General features: G+C 36.0%; 1 protein-coding gene across 2 annotated transcripts in view; it reads left to right on the top strand.

Annotated features, from left to right (window-relative positions):
- The window catches only part of LOC138715806 (diacylglycerol lipase-beta-like), a 255,695-nt gene that overhangs the window by 218,733 nt on the left and 12,066 nt on the right, over positions 1–24,896 (top strand). For both annotated transcript variants that reach the window (XM_069848895.1, XM_069848896.1), the window contains 9 exons: positions 191–337; positions 1,611–1,779; positions 2,758–2,881; positions 7,406–7,549; positions 10,770–10,881; positions 13,595–13,687; positions 13,768–13,922; positions 17,713–17,862; positions 21,965–22,077. In XM_069848895.1, coding sequence (XP_069704996.1) covers positions 191–337; positions 1,611–1,779; positions 2,758–2,881; positions 7,406–7,549; positions 10,770–10,881; positions 13,595–13,687; positions 13,768–13,922; positions 17,713–17,862; positions 21,965–22,077 — 1,207 coding nt within the window. The remainder of the gene's footprint in view (positions 1–190; positions 338–1,610; positions 1,780–2,757; positions 2,882–7,405; positions 7,550–10,769; positions 10,882–13,594; positions 13,688–13,767; positions 13,923–17,712; positions 17,863–21,964; positions 22,078–24,896) is intronic.

The following is a 24,896-nucleotide window of genomic DNA, read 5'->3' as shown; positions in this document are numbered from 1 at the left end:
GAACTCAAAACGTATAAGCTGTTGAACTCTAGAACTGCATTCGTAATGATTAGGGCCTACTGTAATTTTCTTCGTGTTATAGATGGAGTCTACTTCCTGAATTTTAACACATACTTACAATAGTTGAAGTATTATAAAAAAACTTGTTAATGTTCGCCTTGTATTGAAGATATGAGGTTGTCTGTTGCAGACTTCTTCAGCTCGCTGTTCCGCAGCACCGACACGGTGCCCTCGGACTACGTGGCCGCCTTCATCCTGCTGCGAGTGAGACAGAAGCGCGAGACACGGGAGTTGCGCAGGTTGCAGCTCCTCGAACAGCAGCCCAAGTACACACTGGGTAACTGCCATTACAATTTCATCTTGCAACTTTGATTAAAAGTACAATAAATAAAATACATAACTGAATAATTAAAAAAAAACTATTTTTTCTTTTTAGACGAAAGAGTCCTCCATTATACATCGAATTAGTGGAATTCTTATCTTCCATATTTTTTTTATCTTTTTATAGAAAAGTATCGAAGTTCTATTTTCTGCAATTTGAATTAGCTGCGAAAGTATAATAATTAAGCTGCCTGTTCTCAGGCAAAGATGATCACAGTTATAGCATCTCTGGATTTAATATACGAGAAAGCATTCCAACATCATCCAGTTCTGTTTCATTCCTATAGCAGATACCCAACCAGTGCATGTGCGTAAAATGATCCATGGTTCGTACATGAACTGATACATGAACAGCTTGTTGGAATGAACTTATAAAAAACAAAATTGGAGTGACTTCCTGTTAGCAAAGACAAAGAAGCTGCTAGATCTGTAGAGTAGACTTCACTACAGACGTGGACAAATTATTAGACTAAATTAATTATACGTGCAACAAAACTGTATTTATCGGCAGAAATAATGACAAAAATGTATTTTACACAGATATAATGAACAGAATTTTGAGTCTGGAGGTTAGGCCTACTAATATTTTGTGAACATTCCCTTATTCTTTATTAATACGTTGATTTTGTCAGGGATGCTGGAAACCAAAGTTTGACACTTTCTTTGAATATCAGCATCATTTAGCCAGATATCAGACAGTGCTTAAATGAGTCCATGTTTTGTTGTAAGCCTCTTTTTGTTCACTTTCTTCTTCAGTATAGATCACAGATTTTCAATTTCGTTTATGTCCGGTCTTCTTGCAGGCCATGGGAGAACAGACTGTTGAATATCTTCTTCAGTATATAATTAAAATACCAGTAAAACCAACACAGCGAGATAAAATATACTTAACCATTGGAAAAATATACCGGAAGATATAAACAATCATATTTACGACAATAGAGACTCTGTGAATTATACTGATAGTTGATATTACGAATTACAGTATATTATGTTTCCAAGAAAAAAGTTTTAGTCCAATAATTTGTCCACGTCTGTATAAAATTGATTAAATTTGAATAAAATATCACTTACATGACTTTCTGTAAATACAAAATTTGACGATATATGAAAAGCATAAAAATGTCCTGGCACTACCCGGCCTCAAAAATAGTACCTTGGCGCCACTCAAGCATGTACATTCGTTTGTTAGGGATTGTGTGTACATTATCTGGTGTTTTGCTTTGCAGATGTGCGAAAAGTGATGGCAGACGCCCCTTCATGGATGACTCTGGAGCTGGGTCATCACTTCTTGAAGCTCGCGATGGCAGCCTATACTTGGCCATTCGTTATGTATCGCTTTCCGTTCAGTGGGTTGGCAAAACTGTCCACAAACATGACATGCTGCTCCTGTCTTCGGTGAGTGTCATTCATGTGACTTGTCTCAAAGAGTCATTATTATTATTACTCGTATTATTATTATTATTATTATCATCATCATCATTATTATTATCATTATTTATCATTATCATCATTATCATTATTATCATTATTTATCATTATCATCATTATCATTACTACTATTATTATTATTATTATTATCATCATTATCACCATTATCATTATTTATCATTATTATCATTATTTATCATTATTATCATTATTTATCATTATTATCATTATCATCATTATATTGTTATTATTATTATCATTATTATCATTATTATTATTATCATTGTCATTATTATCATTATTTATCATTATCATCATTATCATTACTACTATTATTATTATCATTATTATTATCATCATTACTACTATTATTATTATCATTATTATTATCATCATTATCACCATTATCATTATTTATCATTATCATTATTTATCATTATTATCATTATCATCATTATATTGTTATTATTACTTATTATCATTATTATTATCATTATCATCATCATTATTATTATCATTGTCATTATTATCATTATTTATCATTATTATCATTATCATCATCATTATATTGTTATTATTATTATTATTATCATTATCATTATTATAATCATCATTGTCATTATCATTATCTATCATTATTTATCATTATTATTATTATTATCATCATTATCATTATCATCATCATTATCATTATCACCGTTATATTATTATTATTATTATTATTATTATTATTATTATTATTATTATTATTATTATTATTATTATTATTATTATTATAGCTCAAACCTGGTAACCTCTCCCTTGCGTATGCCCCTGTTGTACAGTAACTAACCATATTTGCATTTTTAAACATAAGAATTAGACATGCTGTTATTGCAAGTGTAAAGCAACTGCAAGAGTATTGTGGAACAAATAACTCTGTCTATCCTCCCTCATGTGACACAGACCCAAGTCGACGATGATACGGGAAGACAACTGCTGCCTCTGCAACCTGGCCGGGGTCAAGTACTTGTCCACCGTGGCTGAGGAGGACATCCTTTTTGCTTCATTCCGCAACCGCATATTCGAGGTGAGGCAGGTGTTTGTACAGACATGCGTTTGTTTTTTTTTTCCATTTAGTTTATTTAGGTAATAGATCACTTTCTTACAATTCTGGATTTTAGCCCCTTTTATAGACTGTTATGAAATTATAGCTTATATGGCTGCCCTTGAATCTGATAATATGAGTTTTCTTGGAATTTATTGAACTTATTTAATCTATATAAGAGTCCATGTTGAATCTTTCATACACTACTTTTAACACTTGAATATAAATAATTGATTAAATGGCGATCTTACTCGTGTTAATTGTGTAAGCATGTGAGGCTTACAGCTGTTTCGGTGCTTCTTCACACCATCCTCAGAGCCTACTAGATCTCGGTGTCTTCTCGAACTTCGCTGCCTGTTGTGTGGGTGCGTTCGATTGTTGAAAAGTGTTGAAATGTGGTGTCAAATAGTGTGTGTGTTCTGAAATTGATCTGTGTGTTGAGAATTTGATTAGGGTGTGTTGTAGTGTGTCTGTATATTTCGTATTGTTCTAGTATGTTGAGTTTTTGGTTTTTGGGTTGTATGTGTAGGATTTCCATGTCTGTATTTATGTTATTGTATGTGTGGTTAGCATTAGTTTTGTGTTCGGCATATGTAGATGTATTGTGTTTTCTGGTTATTACTTTAATGTGTTCTTTGTATCGAGTTTGGAATGATCTGCCTGTCTGTCCAATGTAGAAACTGTCGCAACTATTGCATGTGAGTTTGTATACGCCTGTGTGGTTGTATTTATTTGTTTGTGTGTTGAGATGTCTTTTTAGTGTGTTTTCTGTTCTGTATGCTATGTTGTATTTCTGTTTTCTGAATGAGGATGCGATCTTGTGTGTGTTTTTGTTTTCGTATGTTAGTGTGATGTATTTCTTGTGTTCTTATGTTTGTGTTGTGTTTTTGTGTTTGTTGAGTTTTTGTTTTGTCTTCCTTATGATGTTGTCTATTATGTTTGGGTTGTACCATTTTCTTGTGCTATGTATTTGATTGTGTTCACTTCTTCATTGTAGTGTTGTTGGCTCATGGGTATGTTGAGTAATCTGTATACCATTGTCCTGAATGCAGCATGTTTGTGTTGTGTGGGGTGATTAGATGTGTTGTGTATGTGTGTGGTGGTTGGTTTTCTGTATATTTTGAAGGTGTGTTTATTGTCAACTTTTGTTACAGTGATGTCTAGGAAATTAATGGAGTTATTGTTTTCGAGTTCCAGTGTGTCTTGGAGTTTTGGGTGTATACACTACACAACACAAACACAAGAACACAAGAAATACATCACACTAACGTATGAAAACAAAAAACACACAAGATCGCATCCTCATTCAGAAAACAGAAATACAACATAGCACACAGAACATTTAATCAATTATCTATATAAGAGGTTTGTAAATATATAAAAATGGAGTAATTTTCCCTTAAAAATTTCTTGTATACCAGTATTCTTCTACAGAATGATAATGAAAAGAGAGGACATATTCCTCCAGTTCCTGCTCCTCTTGAATGTCTAAATTCGTAACCACTCCTTATGTGGGTATCTCGTCTGAATTGTTTGTATAGGTAGGGTCTTCAAAAGTAGTTCATTTGTTTCAGATTTTTTAACTTAGTCCATGAGAGTCAAACTGTATGTTATAGAAAAAAACTTTAAAAGATTTTTTTTTATTAAACCCTCGGCAAGCTGGCAGGGTCCATTTTGTACCCCATACCCACTAAGCTTACAGCATGTGTTTTTCAGGTCAGCTTGCGGAGGGTTAAGGTATAGTATACTATACTATACTATACTATACTATACTATACTATACTATACTATATTATATTATACTATACTATACTATACTATACTATACTATATTATATTATACTATACTATACTATACTATATTATACTATACTATACTATACTATCCTATATACTATACTATATTATACTATACTATATTATACTATACTATATTATATTATACTATACTATACTATACTATACTATACTATACTATACTATATTATACTATACTATACTATACTATACTATACTATATTATACTATACTATACTATACTATACTATACTATACTATACTATACTATACTATACTATACTATACTATATTATACTATACTATACTATATTATACTATACTATACTATATTATACTATACTATACTATAGTATAGTATAGTATAGTATAGTATAGTATTAGTATAGTATTTATTAGCTGTCGTTATAGCAAAAGCTAATGACATTGTCAAATTACACGTGTGAAATTATCATGCAAAAATGAAAATTATTCTATTGCAACACTAAACATAAGACAAAATGATCACAAATACTCCTTAGAGTTTACAATTGAGAGTCAAGATTATCAAAAATAGGCTAATATCTAGATGAAAATTGTAACACACTGATCACAAATATTATTTGATTTGCTTCGTTTATATACAATAAAACAAGAATTAACTTAACAATTTATGAGAATTTCCTAATATATTACAAAATAATAATACAATTCAGAGAAAGGAACCTAAAAGATATCTACAGCTTGATTTTCTGATTCAAAATATTCTTGCACAGAATAGAATTGGTTTTTAAGAAGCCACGTTTTCACTTTGGCTTTGAATATGTCAAGTGACACTTCCTGTGCTTCCTGTGGTAACATGTTGAACATCCTACAGCCCAACATGTTAGGACTACTTTTAACTTTGGATAGTCTGCAAAATGGTATGTCCAGTTTTTCTTTATTCCGAGTATTATACTCATGTTTATCCATCCTACTGGTGAAGCCATAAAGTACATAAGGTAATGTACCTTGGTATCATTTCCGTTTCAGCATCATGTTTGCCTTCATCAGCGGTCAGCTGTCTATTGTTGTGCCTATTCCTTGTTGTTATTATTATTATTATTGTATCTCCAATGGGGGGTAGCCCTATTTTACATATGTATGCTAGGGCTATAGTTTTACACAAAAAAAAAAAAACATAAAGACAAATGGAAAAGAAAAAATAAATTATCTTACACAATGTAAACAAAACATAAACAATCCGTAATTTAGACATTGCGATTGCAAAGCAAACATCAGGCATCAATTTGAGACATACAAAAATCAGTTACAACACACATACGTAACACTTCTTAAAAGCCATTCTCTATAACACAAATATGCAGCTTTCCGTACCATACATCATAAATTAATACACAATAGTCAGAGAAACACAATCAAACTTTAATTAAGACATTGCGACGACATCAAGCATGCCATAACTATGACTCACATACATAACAAATCAAGCATCCGCTACAACACATACACTTCAACATAGTAACCATACTTTTAAAAGTTACAAATTTGGCTCCAAGAAGAATAAATAGGACACTGTTACTAAATACTGTTATTTTCTACAAGGTGTTAAACACATCTGTAATAAATCTGAGAAATTCCTTTAAGCAACATTGTTTCAGAAGAACTTTCGTTATTGGTGGTGAGAAAGTTGTATCACACATGCTAAGATGGGTTTCTAGCCAGTATCTCTTGCGTTCTTGTAGCGGGCACTCAAATAACAGGTGGTGTTCTGTGGGTGGGGGGTTATTTGGATCTTGATGGGAATGATTGTGTATTACGTAATGTCATGTCAAGTAATGTAAATTGTAATTTGAGCATAGAATAATATTTAAATAATATATCTATGCATATTATGTATTGTGGGTATGTTATTCTGAGCTTACATATTTATTATTGTTCTAATGTGTTCAATTGAAGTGTTTTTAAGGCTGGGCGCACATTTATCTAGCAAAACTGCTTTAAGCAGAACCGTTTTTGCTTAAAGCATAAACGTTTTTGCTGTAACCAAAAACAATTTTGTTTTTCCAAAAAGCATATTGCTTAAAGCATTTTTGCTTCTTTCCTAGCGTCGACACCTGCTTAAATAGCAACCAAATTATACCAGATTTTATACTAACACAATTTTTATCAGGTCATGGGAAATTTGGGTCTTATCTAGAATGATTTAAATTACATAAGGACAGTGGCTATTTATGTATCTGTGAGGAAGAGCAAACTGTGGATCATCTTTTGTTTCATTGTCCAGTGTTCGAAAACAAGAGATTTATTTTGGTCGGACATTTAAATTTTTGTAATGTAATATGTGACAAACCACTATTCAATGTGTTCACAAAAACGTGCTGTTATAAAGAGTTTTGTAATTTTATATGTAATATATTTAAGAACTTGTAAATAATTCAAATTATTGTAGTAGATATAAGTGTTAATTTTAAGAAGCAACACTGGGTTACCCGCATCAAAAGAATTCTCATTATAATAATATAAACTCAGGCTATAACTATAACCCTAATGTACTTTCGGCTAAAATAGGGTTCAAGAAATTGTATATTCAAATAAATAAATAAAACATTTTTGCTAGAAACAAAAACGTTTGTTTTTCCCAGAACATTAGAGCATGGCAGACTAGAAGCAGAAACATAAATCAGTCTTGCAACTGTTGTGCAACTTTCACTTTTGAACTCTTTGCAGATGCCATACTATGTGATGGCAGACCACAAGACTGGCAACATTGTGATTGTGATCCGTGGCTCCATATCAATGCGTGACATCTTCACAGACATCAATGCAGGCGCAGAGAAATTCGAGGCCGATGGCCTGCCGCCCAACAGCATGGTGAGTTCCACCGCACTGCCCCTTATGAGGGGTGCACATGCTGCTATGGCTGACATCACATTCTTAGTCGTAACATGGCCAACATTCCACGGGTGCACATAATTGATGCAACAGCTATATCCAGAGACAAAAAAAAGTATCTTTTGCATCAGTAAAATGACTGATATATTATAATATGGCAGGAATAAAGAACTCTCGTTTACAATAAATAAATCTACCTTTATTATAACAAGAATGATTATGTTTAGTCTATACATTTTGATTACACACTTTTAACACTTGTATCACTAATTATTTGGTGAATTTTTTATATAAACATATCTAAAATTGGTGTATTACGGGTAATTGCAGTAATCAAGTAATGGCAGATGAACTGACAAGGGAAGGGTTTCGGCTCGAACAGGAATTTTTGGTTAAAAATTTGTACAGAGACTTACCTCACAATGGTGATGAAGACCCTAAAAGCATTCATCTGTGTAACTCTCCGTTTGATTGGTATTGGTCAATACACTTCTTTAAAAATGTACATGAGGATTCTCTATAAAATGCATGAAACAGCATGGAGCAGAGCAATAAGCACAACACGCAGAAGCAACACCTGAACAATCTTCTGAACCACACTCCAGTGCTGAACAATCAAATGCTACCTGAATTACATTTTTGAAGTCCGAGACTTGTTCAGGATTCACCTAACCAGCTGACTGCCAGGAATACTGAAGCATAGGGCGGTATACTAGAGCAGACAACTGGTTATGAATAACAGAGTGCATTTTCATTATAAACACTCGATTTCCCAAGTTAAGTTCTGGATTCTCAGCAAGAGTCCTTATGCAATCTGTTATCCTCCGAGCATATATTTTGTATTGTCTAAGGAAATAGATATTCAGAGGCTGGAAATATTTAGTTTTTTTAGGTGGGATGATCATACATTCCATGTCCTAGGCTTGGAATGATTCATTTATTAAGGTTGTGTCCTTGTGTGTATTCAATGATTCCCACAACAGTCTACATTTTTGATTAGCTGCAATATTTTCAGACAGAACATTGGAGAAAAATGTTCTTAAATGGGCTTTAGACATTTTACCACTCGCACTAGTTTCTAGGCTAAGGTAGGTAAGGTGTCCCATCTCAACTTGTGCAGTGCTCTCCCCACCCCTCAACTTGTACAGTGCTCTAACAGACAAACCACACATTAGAATAACTCTTCTCGGGTTCTCAGCCAGGTGAGTTTGAGATTAGCTTCCAAGCTTTCGACGGCTAGCTCTGCCATCTTCTTCAGGGAATGAAGTGATGTGGGACTGTGTCTAGGCGGTATATATGCAATAGTAGGGCTTCCCGCTGCGGGCCAATCAGGAGCTACTTGCTGGTCCCGACTGTCTGCCGTGTGCTCCTGCTCAGGACCAGCAAGTAGCTCCTGATTGGCTGCCGCGTCCACCAACCAGAATGCGCCTGATGGTCGGGACTAGGGACTAGCTCCTGATTGGCCTGCAGTAGGAACCCCTACTTTTGCATATATACCGGCTAGACACGGTCCCACATCACTTCATCCCTGAAGAAGATGGCAGAGCTGGCCGTTGAAAGCTTGGAAGCTAATCTCCAACTCACCTGGCTGAGAACCCGAGAAGAGTTATTCTATATCAAACGCCGGGAAAGCCTCAAGTCATACAAACCACACATTACACAAACGAATGCTTTCGAGAGCTTTACGGAAATGTAAAGATGGGCCTGTATACAAATTTTGGATACGAAATTCCTGTTCGAGCCGAAACCTTCCCTTGTGAGTGCCAGTACACAAAGCCACTTAGAGCTCATGAAGTCTGGTAAGTTTTGTTGCTGTATGTCCAAGATCACGCTGCTAATTCATCATTAGCAGACGACATTTTGCACGAAAAGTACCAGTTAATTGGTCCGTTATTCCTTCATATGTCAGCACTACATGTACATTTTTTTTGTGCCCACAAACCTTTTAGCTTCGTTGTTTCAAAACCTGAAAACATGTAGCAGTATGCACACAGTGTGAAAGATGAAAGTTTTCGTGGACATTTTATAACATGACATGGGGTAATGTGAAGGGAAATGATTGCATCCACTTGTATGATATATCTCCTGTGGACCATAGCAATGTAATGATTAGGGCTAGGATTTTGATGACGACCTATTAATCATGAAAAAAGTCCTAAAAACAATGCATTTATGACCTAAAAGTCTTTCAAAAATGCCTTTACAATTGCCCTAAAAATTGATCTTACATAATTGGTTTTGTGCTACTTAATACTCGTATTTAGACTAGTAATTAAATTAAATTTTACATAATTTTTTCTAAGTAGTACACTTTAATTAATTATTTTACCTGATGTAGTTTCCATGTATGATCGTTCACCTCTGCTTCAGCATGTGGACGTGAGGTTAGTAGTCGGCTGGTCCATCTTGGCCCTTCATTTGCTGTAGTGCCATGGATTTACTTTACTTTTAGTTTCCATGTAGTCTACCACAAGGCCACTCTTATCCGGAACTAGCAGGTGTCCACACCTGTGGAGTAATGGTTAGCGCGTCTAGCCTCGAAACCAGGTGGCCCGGGTTCGATTCCCGGTGGGGGCAAGTTACCTGGTTGAGGTTTTTTCCGGAGTTTTCCCTCAGCCCAATATAAGCAAATGCTGGGTAACTTTCGGTGTTGGACCCTGGACTCATTTCACCGGCATTATCGCATTCATCTCATTCAGGCGCTAAATAACATAAGCTGTTGATAAAGCGTCGTAAAACAACCTACTAAAAAAAAAAAAACTAGCAGGTATAGAGGAGTCTATATTGAAGGTGTGGTTGGACTGATCCATTACATGGGGTATATTACGTTGAAATGGCAATATTTGTGTAGAAAAACGATTAAAATATTATACAAAATAATGGGTATTAATAGACAAAATATGTAAAGAAAATATCAAAGCAAATAAACATTATTTTACATTAATAATGGGGATTTATGGCCAAAATGAAATGAAAATGACTAAAAATGATCGAAGAAAACAAAAGATGCTCTTATGAATTGAAACAGACAAAAAATGCAAAAAAAATCCCTAACAAATATGTCTTAAAACACTTAGTTTATTACATATCATATGAATACTAAAGCAGCTATGTTTCTGGCTTACTAGAAAAAAGATGCAATTTCATCAAAATCCTAGCCCTAGTAGTGATACTTCACGCATGTCTTGTGTCACACCAGGCTCACCGGGGCATGGCCATTGGCGCACAGTACATCAAGACAGACCTGGAGGACCTGGGCGTGCTGACCAAGGCCTTCGGGCTCTACCCACACTACAGGCTGGCCATCACAGGTACAGCGTCTTGCTTTTTATTACCTCTTTATACGTAATATTGTTAATGTAATTCTCTTCTTTGTACCAAATTTCAATGACCTTACCCAGTTTTACAGCTATCAAAATATAATGAACCCAACATTGGCAGATCATCTGACAAAGCCTCTTATAAAATCATTTTCACATTACTTCTACATAATTCTGCTATAATTATTTATATTACTCTTACTGTGTAATTATATCAAATTACTTACACAGTGTAAATTTTCATCTCATTTTTGGTAGTTTCATTCCAAAACATAATTCTGAACTGCGAATAAAACTTTAGTTTTTCGTCCATATATTTTATTCAGACACTGAACTCACTTAAATGGTACAATAGTGCTAAGTATTAGTGTCACTGGTCAATAAACTTTAGTTTTTCGTCCATATATTTTATTCAGACACTGAACTCACTTAAATGGTACAATAGTGCTAAGTATTAGTGTCACTGGTCAATAAACTTTAGTTTTTCGTCCATATATTTTATTCAGACACTGAACTCACTTAAATGGTACAATAGTGCTAAGTATTAGTGTCACTGGTCAATAAACTTTAGTTTTTCGTCCATATATTTTATTCAGACACTGAACTCACTTAAATGGTACAATAGTGCTAAGTATTAGTGTCACTGGTCAATAAACTTTAGTTTTTCGTCCATATATTTTATTCAGACACTGAACTCACTTAAATGGTACAATAGTGCTAAGTATTAGTGTCACTGGTCAATAAACTTTAGTTTTTCGTCCATATATTTTATTCAGACACTGAACTCACTTAAATGGTACAATAGTGCTAAGTATTAGTGTCACTGGTCAATAAACTTTAGTTTTTCGTCCATATATTTTATTCAGACACTGAACTCACTTAAATGGTACAATAGTGCTAAGTATTAGTGTCACTGGTCAATAAACTTTAGTTTTTCGTCCATATATTTTATTCAGACACTGAACTCACTTAAATGGTACAATAGTGCTAAGTATTAGTGTCACTGGTCAATAAACTTTAGTTTTTCGTCCATATATTTTATTCAGACACTGAACTCACTTAAATGGTACAATAGTGCTAAGTATTAGTGTCACTGGTCAATAAACTTTAGTTTTTCGTCCATATATTTTATTCAGACACTGAACTCACTTCAACAGTACAATAGTGCTCCAGCATTAGTGTCACTGGTCAATATTCTCTTCGGAATACAAGTCACAAATGAAGCATGACAGATCATGCTTTGTTCATAAAATTGCTCGATCAGCATGCATAAACAATAGCATGTTCAGCACACCATCAGCAACACGAGGTTGAGCCAATTTCAGTTTCCCTGCCCTCATCTGAAAATCATATAATTTAATTTAATTTAATCTCCAGGCACTTGATAGATATGATCAGCATCAGTAAAATTGTAAACATGCGAAATTATTCCTCCGAGTGTAGTGTAGGCCATTGTTTCAGTCATCTGAAGCAAATATACGGTGAATGAAGTAGTTTTTGTAATTAGACCTACATGTTCAGACTCAGAATCAAAATTTGGTCCACTTGAATTTTGTTTCTGTGTCTGTATAATTTGATAAAAACAGATTGGTCTGAATTTTCCTGTATGTTTCTGTACACAATATATACACTAATATAGCAAAATAGCCGCATACTAGCCACACCAACACATAAGACATCATCGTATACATCATCATACACAATCTCGCTCTCGCGCTTGTGGAATACCCTACCCAGTGACATCAGAGACTGTCGGAATTTAGTAGCGTTCAAAAGCAAGCTTATTAAGCATTTTCTTACTGCGTAGAGTAGGTTTACTTTTTACTTAATTAATAAACAAATATTTTTCTCTCTTCTTAACTTTTACAATAAACTGTCTAGCTATTATTAATCAGTTAATCTTTTAGTACTTTGATTTTTATTGTACCGGTATTTGTAAATATAATATTAATTGTAATTATAATTGTAATTGTATTCTTAATATTGTAGTTGTAATCCCTTGGTAGAGGGGAAGAGAAGGCCTGATGGCCTTATCTCTACCAGCTTAAATAAATAAATAAATAAAATAAATAAAAGGTATTGTACTATAATTGTAGTTTTTTGTTTTAACTGTATTTTAATGATTTTCTTTTATTATACAGATACCGGTAATTATTTAATATATGCTTACGCAAATTAATTAGTAATGTCAATTTTGCAGCTTAAATTTGACTTCTGAATCTAAATAAGTCCTAAGGAATAGGACATCTACAAATATTTTTTTGTCCTGCTTTTTGAACTAGATATCTTGTTTTTCACTCAATAGTATCTGTAATCCTAAGTGTACCTATTTTGTAAGAAGTACATTTTCAGTTTATTCTTTAAGTAGTTCACTTGCAGTAATACAGTAGTATTAATTTGATTTAATTGTTTTGTTTTAATCTGTTCGAAGACAACATGGATAAGCGCGATGGAAAATATTCCGTGTTGAATCTTTCGTACACTACTTTTAACACTTGAATATAAATAATTGATTAAATGGCGATCTTACTCGTGTTAGTTATGTGTTAGCCGCACATGCTTACATAATTAATACGAGTAAGATGGCCATTTAATCAATTATTTATGGAAAATATACACCAAAGCTTAATTTTTTTAATCAATGCTGAGGGTCCCGTATTTTTTCCTGATATTTTTGGGAACCCAACTGTGTGTTACTGCGCAGGTCACAGCTTGGGAGCAGGGGTGGGCGTCCTGCTTGGCTGTCTGCTCCGTTCCAAATACCCAGAACTCCACGTGTATGCGCTATGCCCCCCAGGTGAGTGGCTTCAAGTGTGTTTCTGGTAGCAATCGCAATGCTACTTTCTGTCACTAAGCGCTGTTACTTGTTCCTTGCAGCGGGGGTGCTGAGCAGGGAGGCAGCTCGCTACACGGAGGAGTTCACGTTCTCTCTGGGGGTGGGGGACGACTTTGTGATGCGTCTGAGTGTTGACAGTGCTGAAGACATGCGGACGACTTTACACCACGTGCTGGAGGCCACCCGGCTGCCCAAGGTGAGGATGAAGGATCTAACAATATATTGTCCACACATGTGGAGTAATGGTTAGTGCGTCTGGCCGCGAAACCAGGTGGCCCGGGTTCGATTCCCGATCGGGGCAAGTTACCTGGTTGAGGTTTTTTCCGGGGCTTTCCCTCAACCCAATATGAGCAAATGCTGGGTAACTTTCGGTGTTGGACCCCGGACTCATTTCACCAGCATTATCACCTTCATCTCATTCAGATGCTAAATAACCTAAGCTGTTGGTAAAGCGTCGTAAAATAACCTACTAAATCTAACAATATTATACTGTATTGAAGACAAGAAGGAAATTCTATCATTACACAACGAAATATATGATAAAGGCGAATGGTCTGAAGGTTTTACGGAGACAATGCTGCTGTCAATGCCAAAGAAAAATAGTGCCAAGAAATGTAATGGGTTCAGGACTATCAGCCTGATATCGCACTTGGCGAAGATTTTCCTGCGAAGGTCGGCCTGAGTAGCGCAGTCTGCATAGCGCGCTGACCTTCAAAATGGAAAACTCTGGAGAGGGAGAATGCTAACTAAGACTTCCTGAGCTTTCAAGAGAGGCTTGAAATAAATATCCGATTTTTTCCTAATATGGCTTTTATGATAATTGGATATGCAAAGTAAGGGCATGCGACCTCAGCTTCTACGTAGATTATATGTTCCTACAAGAGGTGGGAACTAATGAATAGTGTGGTATTGGGTGGAGTACAATGCCCGGCAAATAACTCGTTTTAATTGAAAATTATTGTAAATATTGTCTAAAATATATTAATTCAATCAAGTTTGAATCAGTTTAACTGTATTGTAGAGTTGTCATAAATACAAGGGTCGTTCCGAAAGTAATGCCTCCAATTTTTTTGTGTTGACCTGCAATATTTTAGCCAGACGTTAATGGCGTTGTAGTAAGGTTGAACCTTCACGCTAATGTCCTGTTAGTTTGGTTGTCATGAGACTGATAGTGGGAGCAGAGCAATCTACCAAAATGGCATCTGATGTAGAGGTGCGTAAGAAACAGAGATGTGTTACTGAATTCCTCACTGTCGAACAAATTGCACCCATCGACGTTTGGTGAAGGCGTACGGAGACCATACAGAGGATGCGAGCACAGTAAGGCTGTGAGTAGTGCATTGCAGCAGTGGCGAAAATGACAGTCTTCTGGTGGGATAGGCGGGGTGTGACTCTTTTGGATGCCCTGGAGCCTGGAGAAACTGTCAATTCTGGCTAAGCTGAAAGGCTGAATTTCCAGAGTCAGGCCAGAGAAGAAAACCTTTCGCTTGCAACGCGATAAAGCCAGGCTCCACACCAGTTTCGTGACCACTGAGCACGTTGCAAAATTTGTCTGGACTGTCCTATCACATCCACTGTATAGTCCGGACTTAGCGCCTTTAGACTTCCATCTCTTGAGCCTATGAAAGATGGACTACGTGGACAGCAACATTTTCCAGACAAGGATGCTGTCATCGCAGCTGTAACGAAGTGGCTTGCCTCTGCTGGTTCAGATTTTTACGAGCGAGGCATGCAGACTCTTGTTCATCGCCGGCAAAAATGCATAACGAAAGGTGGTGACTATGTGGAAAAATAACTGTATGTAGCTGAAATCTTGCTCTGTTTAACTGTGTTGTTATGCTCTCTGTAGTTTCAATGAAAATAAATAGGAGACATTACTTTCGGAACGACTCTCGTAAAAAAGGTAAAGGTATCCCCGTAACATGCCATGAAGGCATTTGGGGGACATGGAGGTAGAGCCCCATGCTTTCCATGACCTCGGCACTAGAATGAGGTGGTGTGGTCGGCACCACGCTCTGACCGCCTTTTACCCCCAGGGAAAGACCCGGTACTCAATTTTATAGGAGGCTGAGTGAACCTCGGGGCCATTCTGAAAGTTTGGCAACGAGAAAAAATCCTGTCACCACCTGGGATCGAACCCCAGACCTTCCAGTCCGTAGCCAGCTGCTCTACCAACTGAGCTACCCGGCCGCCCGAACGACAATTGTACATTGTCGATAATATTATGTGAAAATGGAAAGATATGCAAGTGGTATGCAGATAATAAAGTACTAACAAATTCTGAACTACGAAACATTAATCTGGTTACCAGACATAAAGTCCAGGATTATAATGTCCATACGTCAAAATGTCCATGGAATAATGTCCACGTTGAAAATGTCCATGTTAAATCGCCCAGAGTCATAATGTCCATAGCTCTATAATGTACACTATATCCATTGTTCAAGGTAGTTATAGTAATCTGTGTAAAAATTTTCAAGTACAGTACTAACCAGAACTGAAATTTTTGAAGATGGAACGAAATCCTCAGTTAGTACCATCACAGAAGGGTAAGCTGCTTCTTTCTTTTCGTGGATACCTGTACCAACGTCATGACTTTAATAGAGATAGGACAAAAATATATTGGCAATGCAGGGAAAGAAAATTTGTAATGCTGCAATGATAACTAACAGCAACCTGCATAACATTCGGGTTTTGCGGGATGGCACAGATAAGCATTTACATAGTGCCGATGAAGCAGGTATAGAAGTAAAATGCTCTTGAACCGTGTTAAGGCAAGAGGAAGAGCGTTGGCTGTACATCATCCATCCATTTGGCGATTTATAGAGTGTATAAAGCGCAAAGGAAATGAAATTTGGAGACAAATATTGCAAGAAAGAGGGGGACATACACAAATTAAAGAACTGGTGAATAAAACGTATTTGACGAATCAAAGACAAATTCTCCAGATTGTGAGAAACTACAACAGGTACAAAGAAAATGGAGAAATTCTCATATAGCTACCGGTACCTTAAAAGTATTGGTTACTTACTAGCTTTTAAGGACCTCGGAGGTTCATTGCCGTCCTCACATAAGCCCGCCATTGGTCCCTATCCTGAGCAAGATTAATCCAGTCTCTACCATCATATCCCACCTCCCTCAAATCCATTTTAATATTATCTTCCCACCTACGTCTCGACCTCCCTAAAGGTCTTTTTCCCTCCGGCCTCCCAACTAACACTCTATATGCATTTCTGGATTCGCCCATAAGTGCTACATGACCTGCCCATCTCAAACGTCTGGATTTAATGTTCCTAATTATGTCAGGTGAAGGATACAATGCGTGCAGCTCTGCGTTGTGTAACTTTCTCCATTCTCCTGTAACTTCATCCCTCTTAGCCCCAAATATTTTTCTAAGAACCTTATTCTCAAACACCCTTAATCTCTGTTCCTCTCTCAGAGTGAGAGTCCAAGTTTCACAACCATACAGAACAACCGGTAATATAACTGTTTTATAAATTCTAACTTTCAGATTTTTTGACAGAAGACTAGATGACAAAAGCTTTTCAACCGAATAATAACACGCATTTCCCATATTAAAAGTATTGGTTATGGTACCATCTTAAAAGTGGGGTCCGGTTCCTGGTGATTAATAATACTTATTTGTACGAGTTATGGAATAAAATTTATTGTGTTCTATTCAAGCAGAATTTTCCTTTGATCTTGGACATTATGGACTTCTCACCTTACGAACGTTTTATCATATGGGCTTTCTGTCGTATGAACATTTTGACAATATGGACATTTTGACCTTATGGAGGTTTTATCATATTGACGTTCTGTAGTATGGACTATATACGGTGGAAGCGTTAATCTAATTTCTTCCAGGTCCTCTTTGCTGCAGTACACAGAATAGATTAGGGTGTGAGTGGTTAAGTGTGTATCAGTACAAATACGAAATGATTTTGTTGTAGAATGTTAATCAACACAGCACTGGGTTGTTTCAGTACCGGGTGATGCTCAACGGGTTTGGATATGCAATCTTTGGAGTACCGGCAAGTGATCTGGAGACCACTTGGAAGAATGACAGCACTAACCCCTCTGCACCGGGGCTGTTGCCCCTGCTTCATAAAGTGCCGGAGCCAACAGTTTGGAGTGTGAGTACGGCCACTGCAGTCCTGTACAATTCAACTAAATATATTCCGTCCATATTTCATCATTAAAGATGTTGATTAATCTAGCCCTACAGTAATATTGTTAACAAACCTGACACTGAAATAGTATTAGGTTACAATGTACAACAGCATTCTGCTATGTGCATCACAGTAAAGTGTGTCCTTACTTATACTCGAAAGTTACACGATCCTCGATACAAAAATTTTCTGGGGGCTAGGTAAGCTGTATTGTTATATCAGGGTTATTGTTGTATTGAAACGTTGTGAAATTTTACCCATATTTATGTTCTGAAAGAGAATATAGGAGAAATAAGTATAAAACATTCCATAATATGAAATAACATTTGAGGTGTCTAGTACCAAAACTGGCCTAGTCACTGGAGGCAAATTTTTCGGCATCAAGCAAAAACCTCTAGAGACAAACCGGTGATAATTAAAAAAGTTGTTTCTTCATTGTTACATAGTTAATTGTCGTACTTTAAGTTTTCCTTCATAATTGAAATCTATTTCATAGTTTATATACCCTTTTATTTGTTTACTAGCTGTACCCGTGTGCTCTGCTGCACCTGTTAGAAATAAATATAAAGTAATTACGTAATTAAAATAGGACGTTTGATCCAGGGAACATTCGTGTTTGATAGAAGGATAAATCGTTTAATATGTTACTTAATTGAAATTGTATTTAAATAATTAAAATGCGGTCATTTTGGTCCAGAGAGCAATCATTTGGTGCAATGACAATTCCTTTAACATATTTCTTAATTGTTATTACATGCAACCATAGTTTAATGAAGATTGACATATCATTTAGTTTTAATGTGTATACTTTATATTACTTGCTATATGTTTCAGAAGTTACTGTAATAACATTGTAGAATTATGTCCATCTAGAGAAACTACACTTTCCAATGGTGAAATAATAATTAAACAATTAATTAGCTTCCGATATTACTTCCATACAAACACAGAAACATTCTCTTAGGCTATGTTTAATAGCTTTCGATTGTTGTTGTCCAAGGCCCCATATAGACGAAGTCATTTGTTTTTATTTCAGTACAGCGCCTTAGATGGCGTTGTTATTGTAATTTTAAAACTCATTTATCTCATTAAATATCAGTCCTATCAACATTTTGTGTAGAATAAAACTTATCGGAAATTATTTTTAAAGAACTTTTGTTATGTAATATTTTTCATGGAACTCAATAATAAGCGAGATATTTCGATTTATTTAATTCAGGCCCCCTTATAACCCCCCTTTTAAATAAAGTATTTTGAATGCCATATAGCCTAAAATCTAAGTTACGACGAACTTAATGTATATTCCAATTTTCATATAAATCGGTTCAGCCATTATCGCGTGAAAAGGTAACAAACATCCAGACAGACATACAAACAAAAATTTCAAAAAAGCGATTTTCGGTTTCAGGATGGTTAATTATACATGTTAACACCAATTATATTTGGAAAATCGAAAATTACCAGAAAAATTTTGGCTACAGATTTATTATTAGTATAGAAGCTAAGTTTGACTTGGCCGGATTGTTGCAACTTTATACAATTTTACTGTTTTTTTCTTTATACATTTTCTGAAAAAGGCTAAATCAATCACTGGCGGCATAGCTCAGTCAGCAGAGGTGCATGCCTACTGATCCGGAACTGCGCTCAGGCGTGGGTTCGATTCCCGCTTGAGCTGATTACTTGTTTGGATTTTTTCCGAGGTTTTTATCCGACATAAGGCAAATGTCAAGTAATCTACGGCAAATCATCGGCCTCATCTCGCCAAATACAATCTCGACATCACCAATTCCATCGATAAGACAAGACAATTAGATCTGTAGTTCAATTTTCCTACACAATACCTCAAAATTAATCACTGCACTTTAGGAAAACAATGGAGATAAAACAGGTAAGATGAGTGTTTAAGGCCACGCCAGTCGGCTAGTTTTGGTGGTTGCAATGAAAGATCCTTCGTACATAATACATTTCGCCTCTTAGATAATGAATCTGAAACTTCGGAAGTTGTGTTGTCGATAGTGCAAAACGTAATAATTTTTGCTGCAGACATCGCAAAAATGAAATATAAAGATTTTAAGAATAGGCAAATATGTTGTTTACTGATTTGGTAACATTGTTGCAAAATCCAGGAATATAGGATTCAAAACAAAAACATCGCAGCAGGATGATGATAAGTCACTCCTTGACTTGGCCGGTTTCGAATTCACTGGCTGAGTGACTTGGCCCGTTTTGTTGCATGGTCCTGTATTCAGTGATCTGTAATACGATGACGTGGCAGATTTTGTAACAATTTCTTGTTTCACCTGACAGAGATACACTACTACTTTCAGTTTATAATTAAAAACTCATTTTCTTAAATTTTGTGACTTGGCCGGTTTTGATACTAGACGCCTCATTTAGTCACCATTTCATTACCCTACTTGATGTACAGATTCATTCAATATTGTCATTTTTTTATCAATAACTGTACTCTGTGTTTAGGTTTTAAGATTTTCAGCAACAAATGTGTTTCTTATTGCTTTGAGCACAATCAGATGATCTGGTGGAATACTAGAGATATTAAACCACTTCAAGGTAGCAATGTCAATGCTTTTGCTGCCCCGATTTTTAAATGCTTTTTCTTTTTTCCTCTTGTACGGAGGAGGGACCAGAAGACTTGCGCTGTAGCCTGAGGCTTATTACCACTCCTATTCTGTGAATGATTGGGTAGCCGAATGGCCACACTCTTGTACAAGTACAGCACGCCACACCGTGAACTTAACCCGTGCTATGATATGGATGATGATGATATGTGAATTAATTATGGCGAAATGAGTCCGAGGTCCCAGCAATTCTGTTTCAGTTTGTTGAGGGAAAATCCCGGAAAAAACCCTAACCAGGATTTGAACCCTGGCCCACTCGTTTCACGGTCAAACTCGCTAACCGTTACTCCACAGAGGTGGACTTCTTAACTTCTTCAGTCCCGAATTTATATTTGTTTTTAAATTGAAAAAAATATATATACATAATCATTCTGGGGTCCCAAAAATCCCAAATCATGTCTTCACAGAAAATCTAATTTTGGGGCAATTTTGACTCTTGGTGCCCCAAAATTTTAATTCTAACTTATAAATCTGGTATAGAAATGTTGCAAAAGTGATACTCTTCATTTCTATCAAATTTAATTATTCAAAAATTCAAAAGTATCCAAGATACTGCAAAAAAATTAAAATATAATTATGTATAGTATACTCTACAACAGGACTGAGGAGGTTAAACGCTTACGTTCAGGATTCATTTTACCATTTGCTGCAGTCTTCTGTTTTCTTGCATTTCTTTATAAATGTTGGAGTGTTACTGTGCAGACACATACATTTTAGCCACTTCAGTCTGCTTCAATCTCCTACTTAAATCATTAAATGCAGCTAATTTAGTTTACAAACTGATTTGTTTTTGTGTTACAACGGCCATCATTAACAAGTAATACTCGAATGTGAAAAGCTCCAGGTGGCCAGGAAGACAGTGGCAGGAACCATAGAAAATTCTGTTAAGGATCACGCACCCTTGAAGCAGGTAGAGTTATTGTAATATGATCCTTGAACAGAATGCCAAGATCGATCAACAAGTATATCAAAGAGGGTAGACTAAAAAACGGAAAACATCTTTAAGAGGGCTATACCAAATGAAAAGTGAAATTTTGAACATGAAAAGCAAGTGAATTTTTAAACATTATTACAGTGTTTTTATTATTTCCTCGGGGTTTCTCTAATGACCACTGGTTGGCAAGTTGGTATAGCGCTGGCCTATGCCCAAGGTTGCGGGTTCGATCCCGGGCCAGGTCGATGTCATTTAAGTGTGCTTAAATGCGACAGGCTCATGTCAGTAGATATACTGGCATGTAAAAGAACTCCTGCGGGACAAAATTCCGGCACATCCGGCGACGCTGATATAACCTCTACAGTTGCGAGCGTCGTTAAATAAAACATGACATTCTAATGACCATCGTTGTAATGATGGATAAAACATCTTTATATTGGTTTCTGTTGTACAGAGGTTCGACTGTAGTAGAATGAGGCAATTGATGTTCCAGGAGGAGTCAGTCCTGGCAAGGGATGTACCAGCCCGACGGTTCTCACGCATACGTCTGTTCACCCCTGGAAGGATCCTCCACATCACCCACCGCAAGAGGAGCAAAGCAGAGAAGTAAGTAGCAGGCCCAAGACATGGGGCGCAGCATCTCGGTACTCTCAGGGTTGCAATTACATGCTGACTTTATCATTATTGGAAGTATAAAAAATTATCTGACCAAGGTGACATATGCCTTTTTATGCTAGCTTCTGTATCATTCTTCAGATTTGTATGACCATTTATAGAGTATTTTCTTGAACTAATATTAAAATGATTAATATTAGAGGAGAAAAATTCGCTCCGGCACCAGGGATCGAACCCGGGTTCTTGGTTCTATGTACCAAGCGCTCTCACCATTGAGCTACGCCGAAGTCCAATCCATAGCACCGGATCGAACTCCCCTCCTCCAGTGTTTTTCCCTTTGTGGCCTAATTACAAGTTGGGCATGTATGTTGACATTTATTAAGTCAACTGCCATTCTACAAGGAGCGCACTCAGTTGAGTGACTTGGTAGCCGGGATTCCACAGTAATGTGCACAGTAATCTGTACAGAAATATGCACTGTTGCTAGAAAAATTTACCAAAGATTATTATTTTTTTTGGTCCTACAGAATACCGGTATATCTGTTATGGTAACAATTCTGTAGGACCAAAAAATAATAATCTTTAGTAAATTCTTCTAGCAACAGAATATATCTGTTACGGTAACAATTCTGTAGGACCAAAAAATAATAATCTTTAGTAAATTCTTCTAGCAACAGAATATATCTGTTACGGTAACAATTCTGTAGGACCAAAAAATAATAATCTTTAGTAAATTCTTCTAGCAACAGAATATATCTGTTACGGTAACAATTCTGTAGGACCAAAAAATAATAATCTTTAGTAAATTCTTCTAGCAACAGAATATATCTGTTACGGTAACAATTCTGTAGGACCAAAAAATAATCATCTTTAGTAAATTCTTCTAGCAACAGAATATATCTGTTACGGTAACAATTCTGTAGGACCAAAAAATAATAATCTTTAGTAAATTCTTCTAGCAACAGAATATATCTGTTACGGTAATAATTCTGTAGGACCAAAAAATAATAATCTTTAGTAAATTCTTCTAGCAACAGAATATATCTGTTACGGTAACAATTCTGTAGGAATAACTGGGCGAATACATGAATTAAATGTCAAGCGAACGTGTATTCAGTTCTGTGTGTTGCGCTGAGGTTGTGGAGCTCAGATGCTACCATGTGCGAAAGATCTGACGTAATACGTCAAGTGTAGCACACAAAACCGCAAGACTTTTCCCCTTAATTTCTAGAGTTGCCAACTTCAGGGGACGGAAATTCAGGACACATTTATTAAAAGTAAATGTACATTCAAAAAACGTAAAACGCATTTCATGTGAGTAATCTGCACTTGTATTCTAAGTCCAATTACAAACAATTAGAATTAGGCGCATTAACTTTGTTTTAACATTTGGGTGGACGTTAAAATTGATGGCATAACAGTCTTACACATTTAAAAGCACAAGGATTGATATACACGTCACTAGACTCGCTACATTAACATTATAGTTTAAAGAAATGCTTATTGCTTCCTTTGTTTTAGTTTCATTTTGAAGATGCCGATAAGCTTGATGTTTTACAATGCCGTAAAGAGGGGTGACTTTGAACAGTAATTTTGCGCCTTTCTAAATTAAATGCTGTACCCAATTGCGATAAAACTGTTTAAGTTGTCAATAAACTAGTTCAGTTCTTTCGCAATAGGGTACAGCATTTAATTTAGAAAGGCGCTAAATTACTGTTCAAAGTCACCTCTGCGTTCAAAGTCACCCCACTTTACAGTGTCAATTTTTTATTTTCCACCTATGCTTATCTAAATGTAGATAAGCATAGGTGGAAAATAAAAAATTGACATTGTAAAATTCCTTTGTTTTGTTTAATAGTTCTTCGTCTGTGGAAAGAAAATTGAAAAAAAAAATTATCTATAGGACATATTAAAGTTCGACTTTACTAAGAGTTCTCATGTCACAGGTTCTGCCTTATCCAATTCCTCTCGTTAGTCCGGAGATTTTTCACTTCGTTCCAAATTAGCATTGCTAATATTGAAAGAGCAAGTATGTGTTCAGCCATTTTCTTTAACAATTGTTACTAGAGGAGAGAAATTCGCTCCAATGCCGGGGATCGAACCCGGGTCCTTGGTTCTACGCACCAAGCACTCTAACCACTGACCTATGCCAAAGTTCAATCCATGGCACTGGATCGAATCATCAGTTGTTACCGGTACCATAACAGATCAATTCTGTAGGACCAAAAATTAATGTTTGCATACATTTTAGAATATAAAATCGCAATTCCGGACATTAAGCATCCTGAAAACAATTTAATTTCTTTCCTGTATAGGAAACTGATTTCCTGACAATCCAAAGAAATTCTGGACGGTTGACAATCCTATTAATTTCTCCCCAAACGTTAGACTTCGTACATAGATATATCAGGTTAAATCGATTTAGATTAACCCAAACTACATTATCCTGAAGTAGTTTACATTCCTCATGAGACAACCTGTATGCACAAAGCGCTACTAGCATCTGCAAACTCGTGAAGATATATAAGCCTATATGTAGTTAAGGCACTCTCTGGCAACATGGAAATGACTCCACGTGGACTATACCTGGTGCGGTTTAACTTGTCTCAGTAGCAATAAAACCAAGTCCCTTCAAATGAGGGTGGAGATTATAGGAGGGTTGTAAATTTTCAGGATTCCTTTCAAAACCTTGTTATTGTACAGGCTGCCAGAACTCAGTTTCTTGAAAGACAAGCTCAGTGACGGAACTATGCAGTACAAAGACAGATATTTTGTTACTTTATTTTGCGCTTCAGAATGTATCAACTAGT

Source organism: Periplaneta americana, chromosome 15, assembly GCF_040183065.1.
Source record: "Periplaneta americana isolate PAMFEO1 chromosome 15, P.americana_PAMFEO1_priV1, whole genome shotgun sequence".
In the NCBI taxonomy this organism is placed as follows: Eukaryota; Metazoa; Arthropoda; class Insecta; order Blattodea; family Blattidae; genus Periplaneta; species Periplaneta americana.
This window is presented reverse-complemented; position numbering and strand designations above follow the sequence as displayed.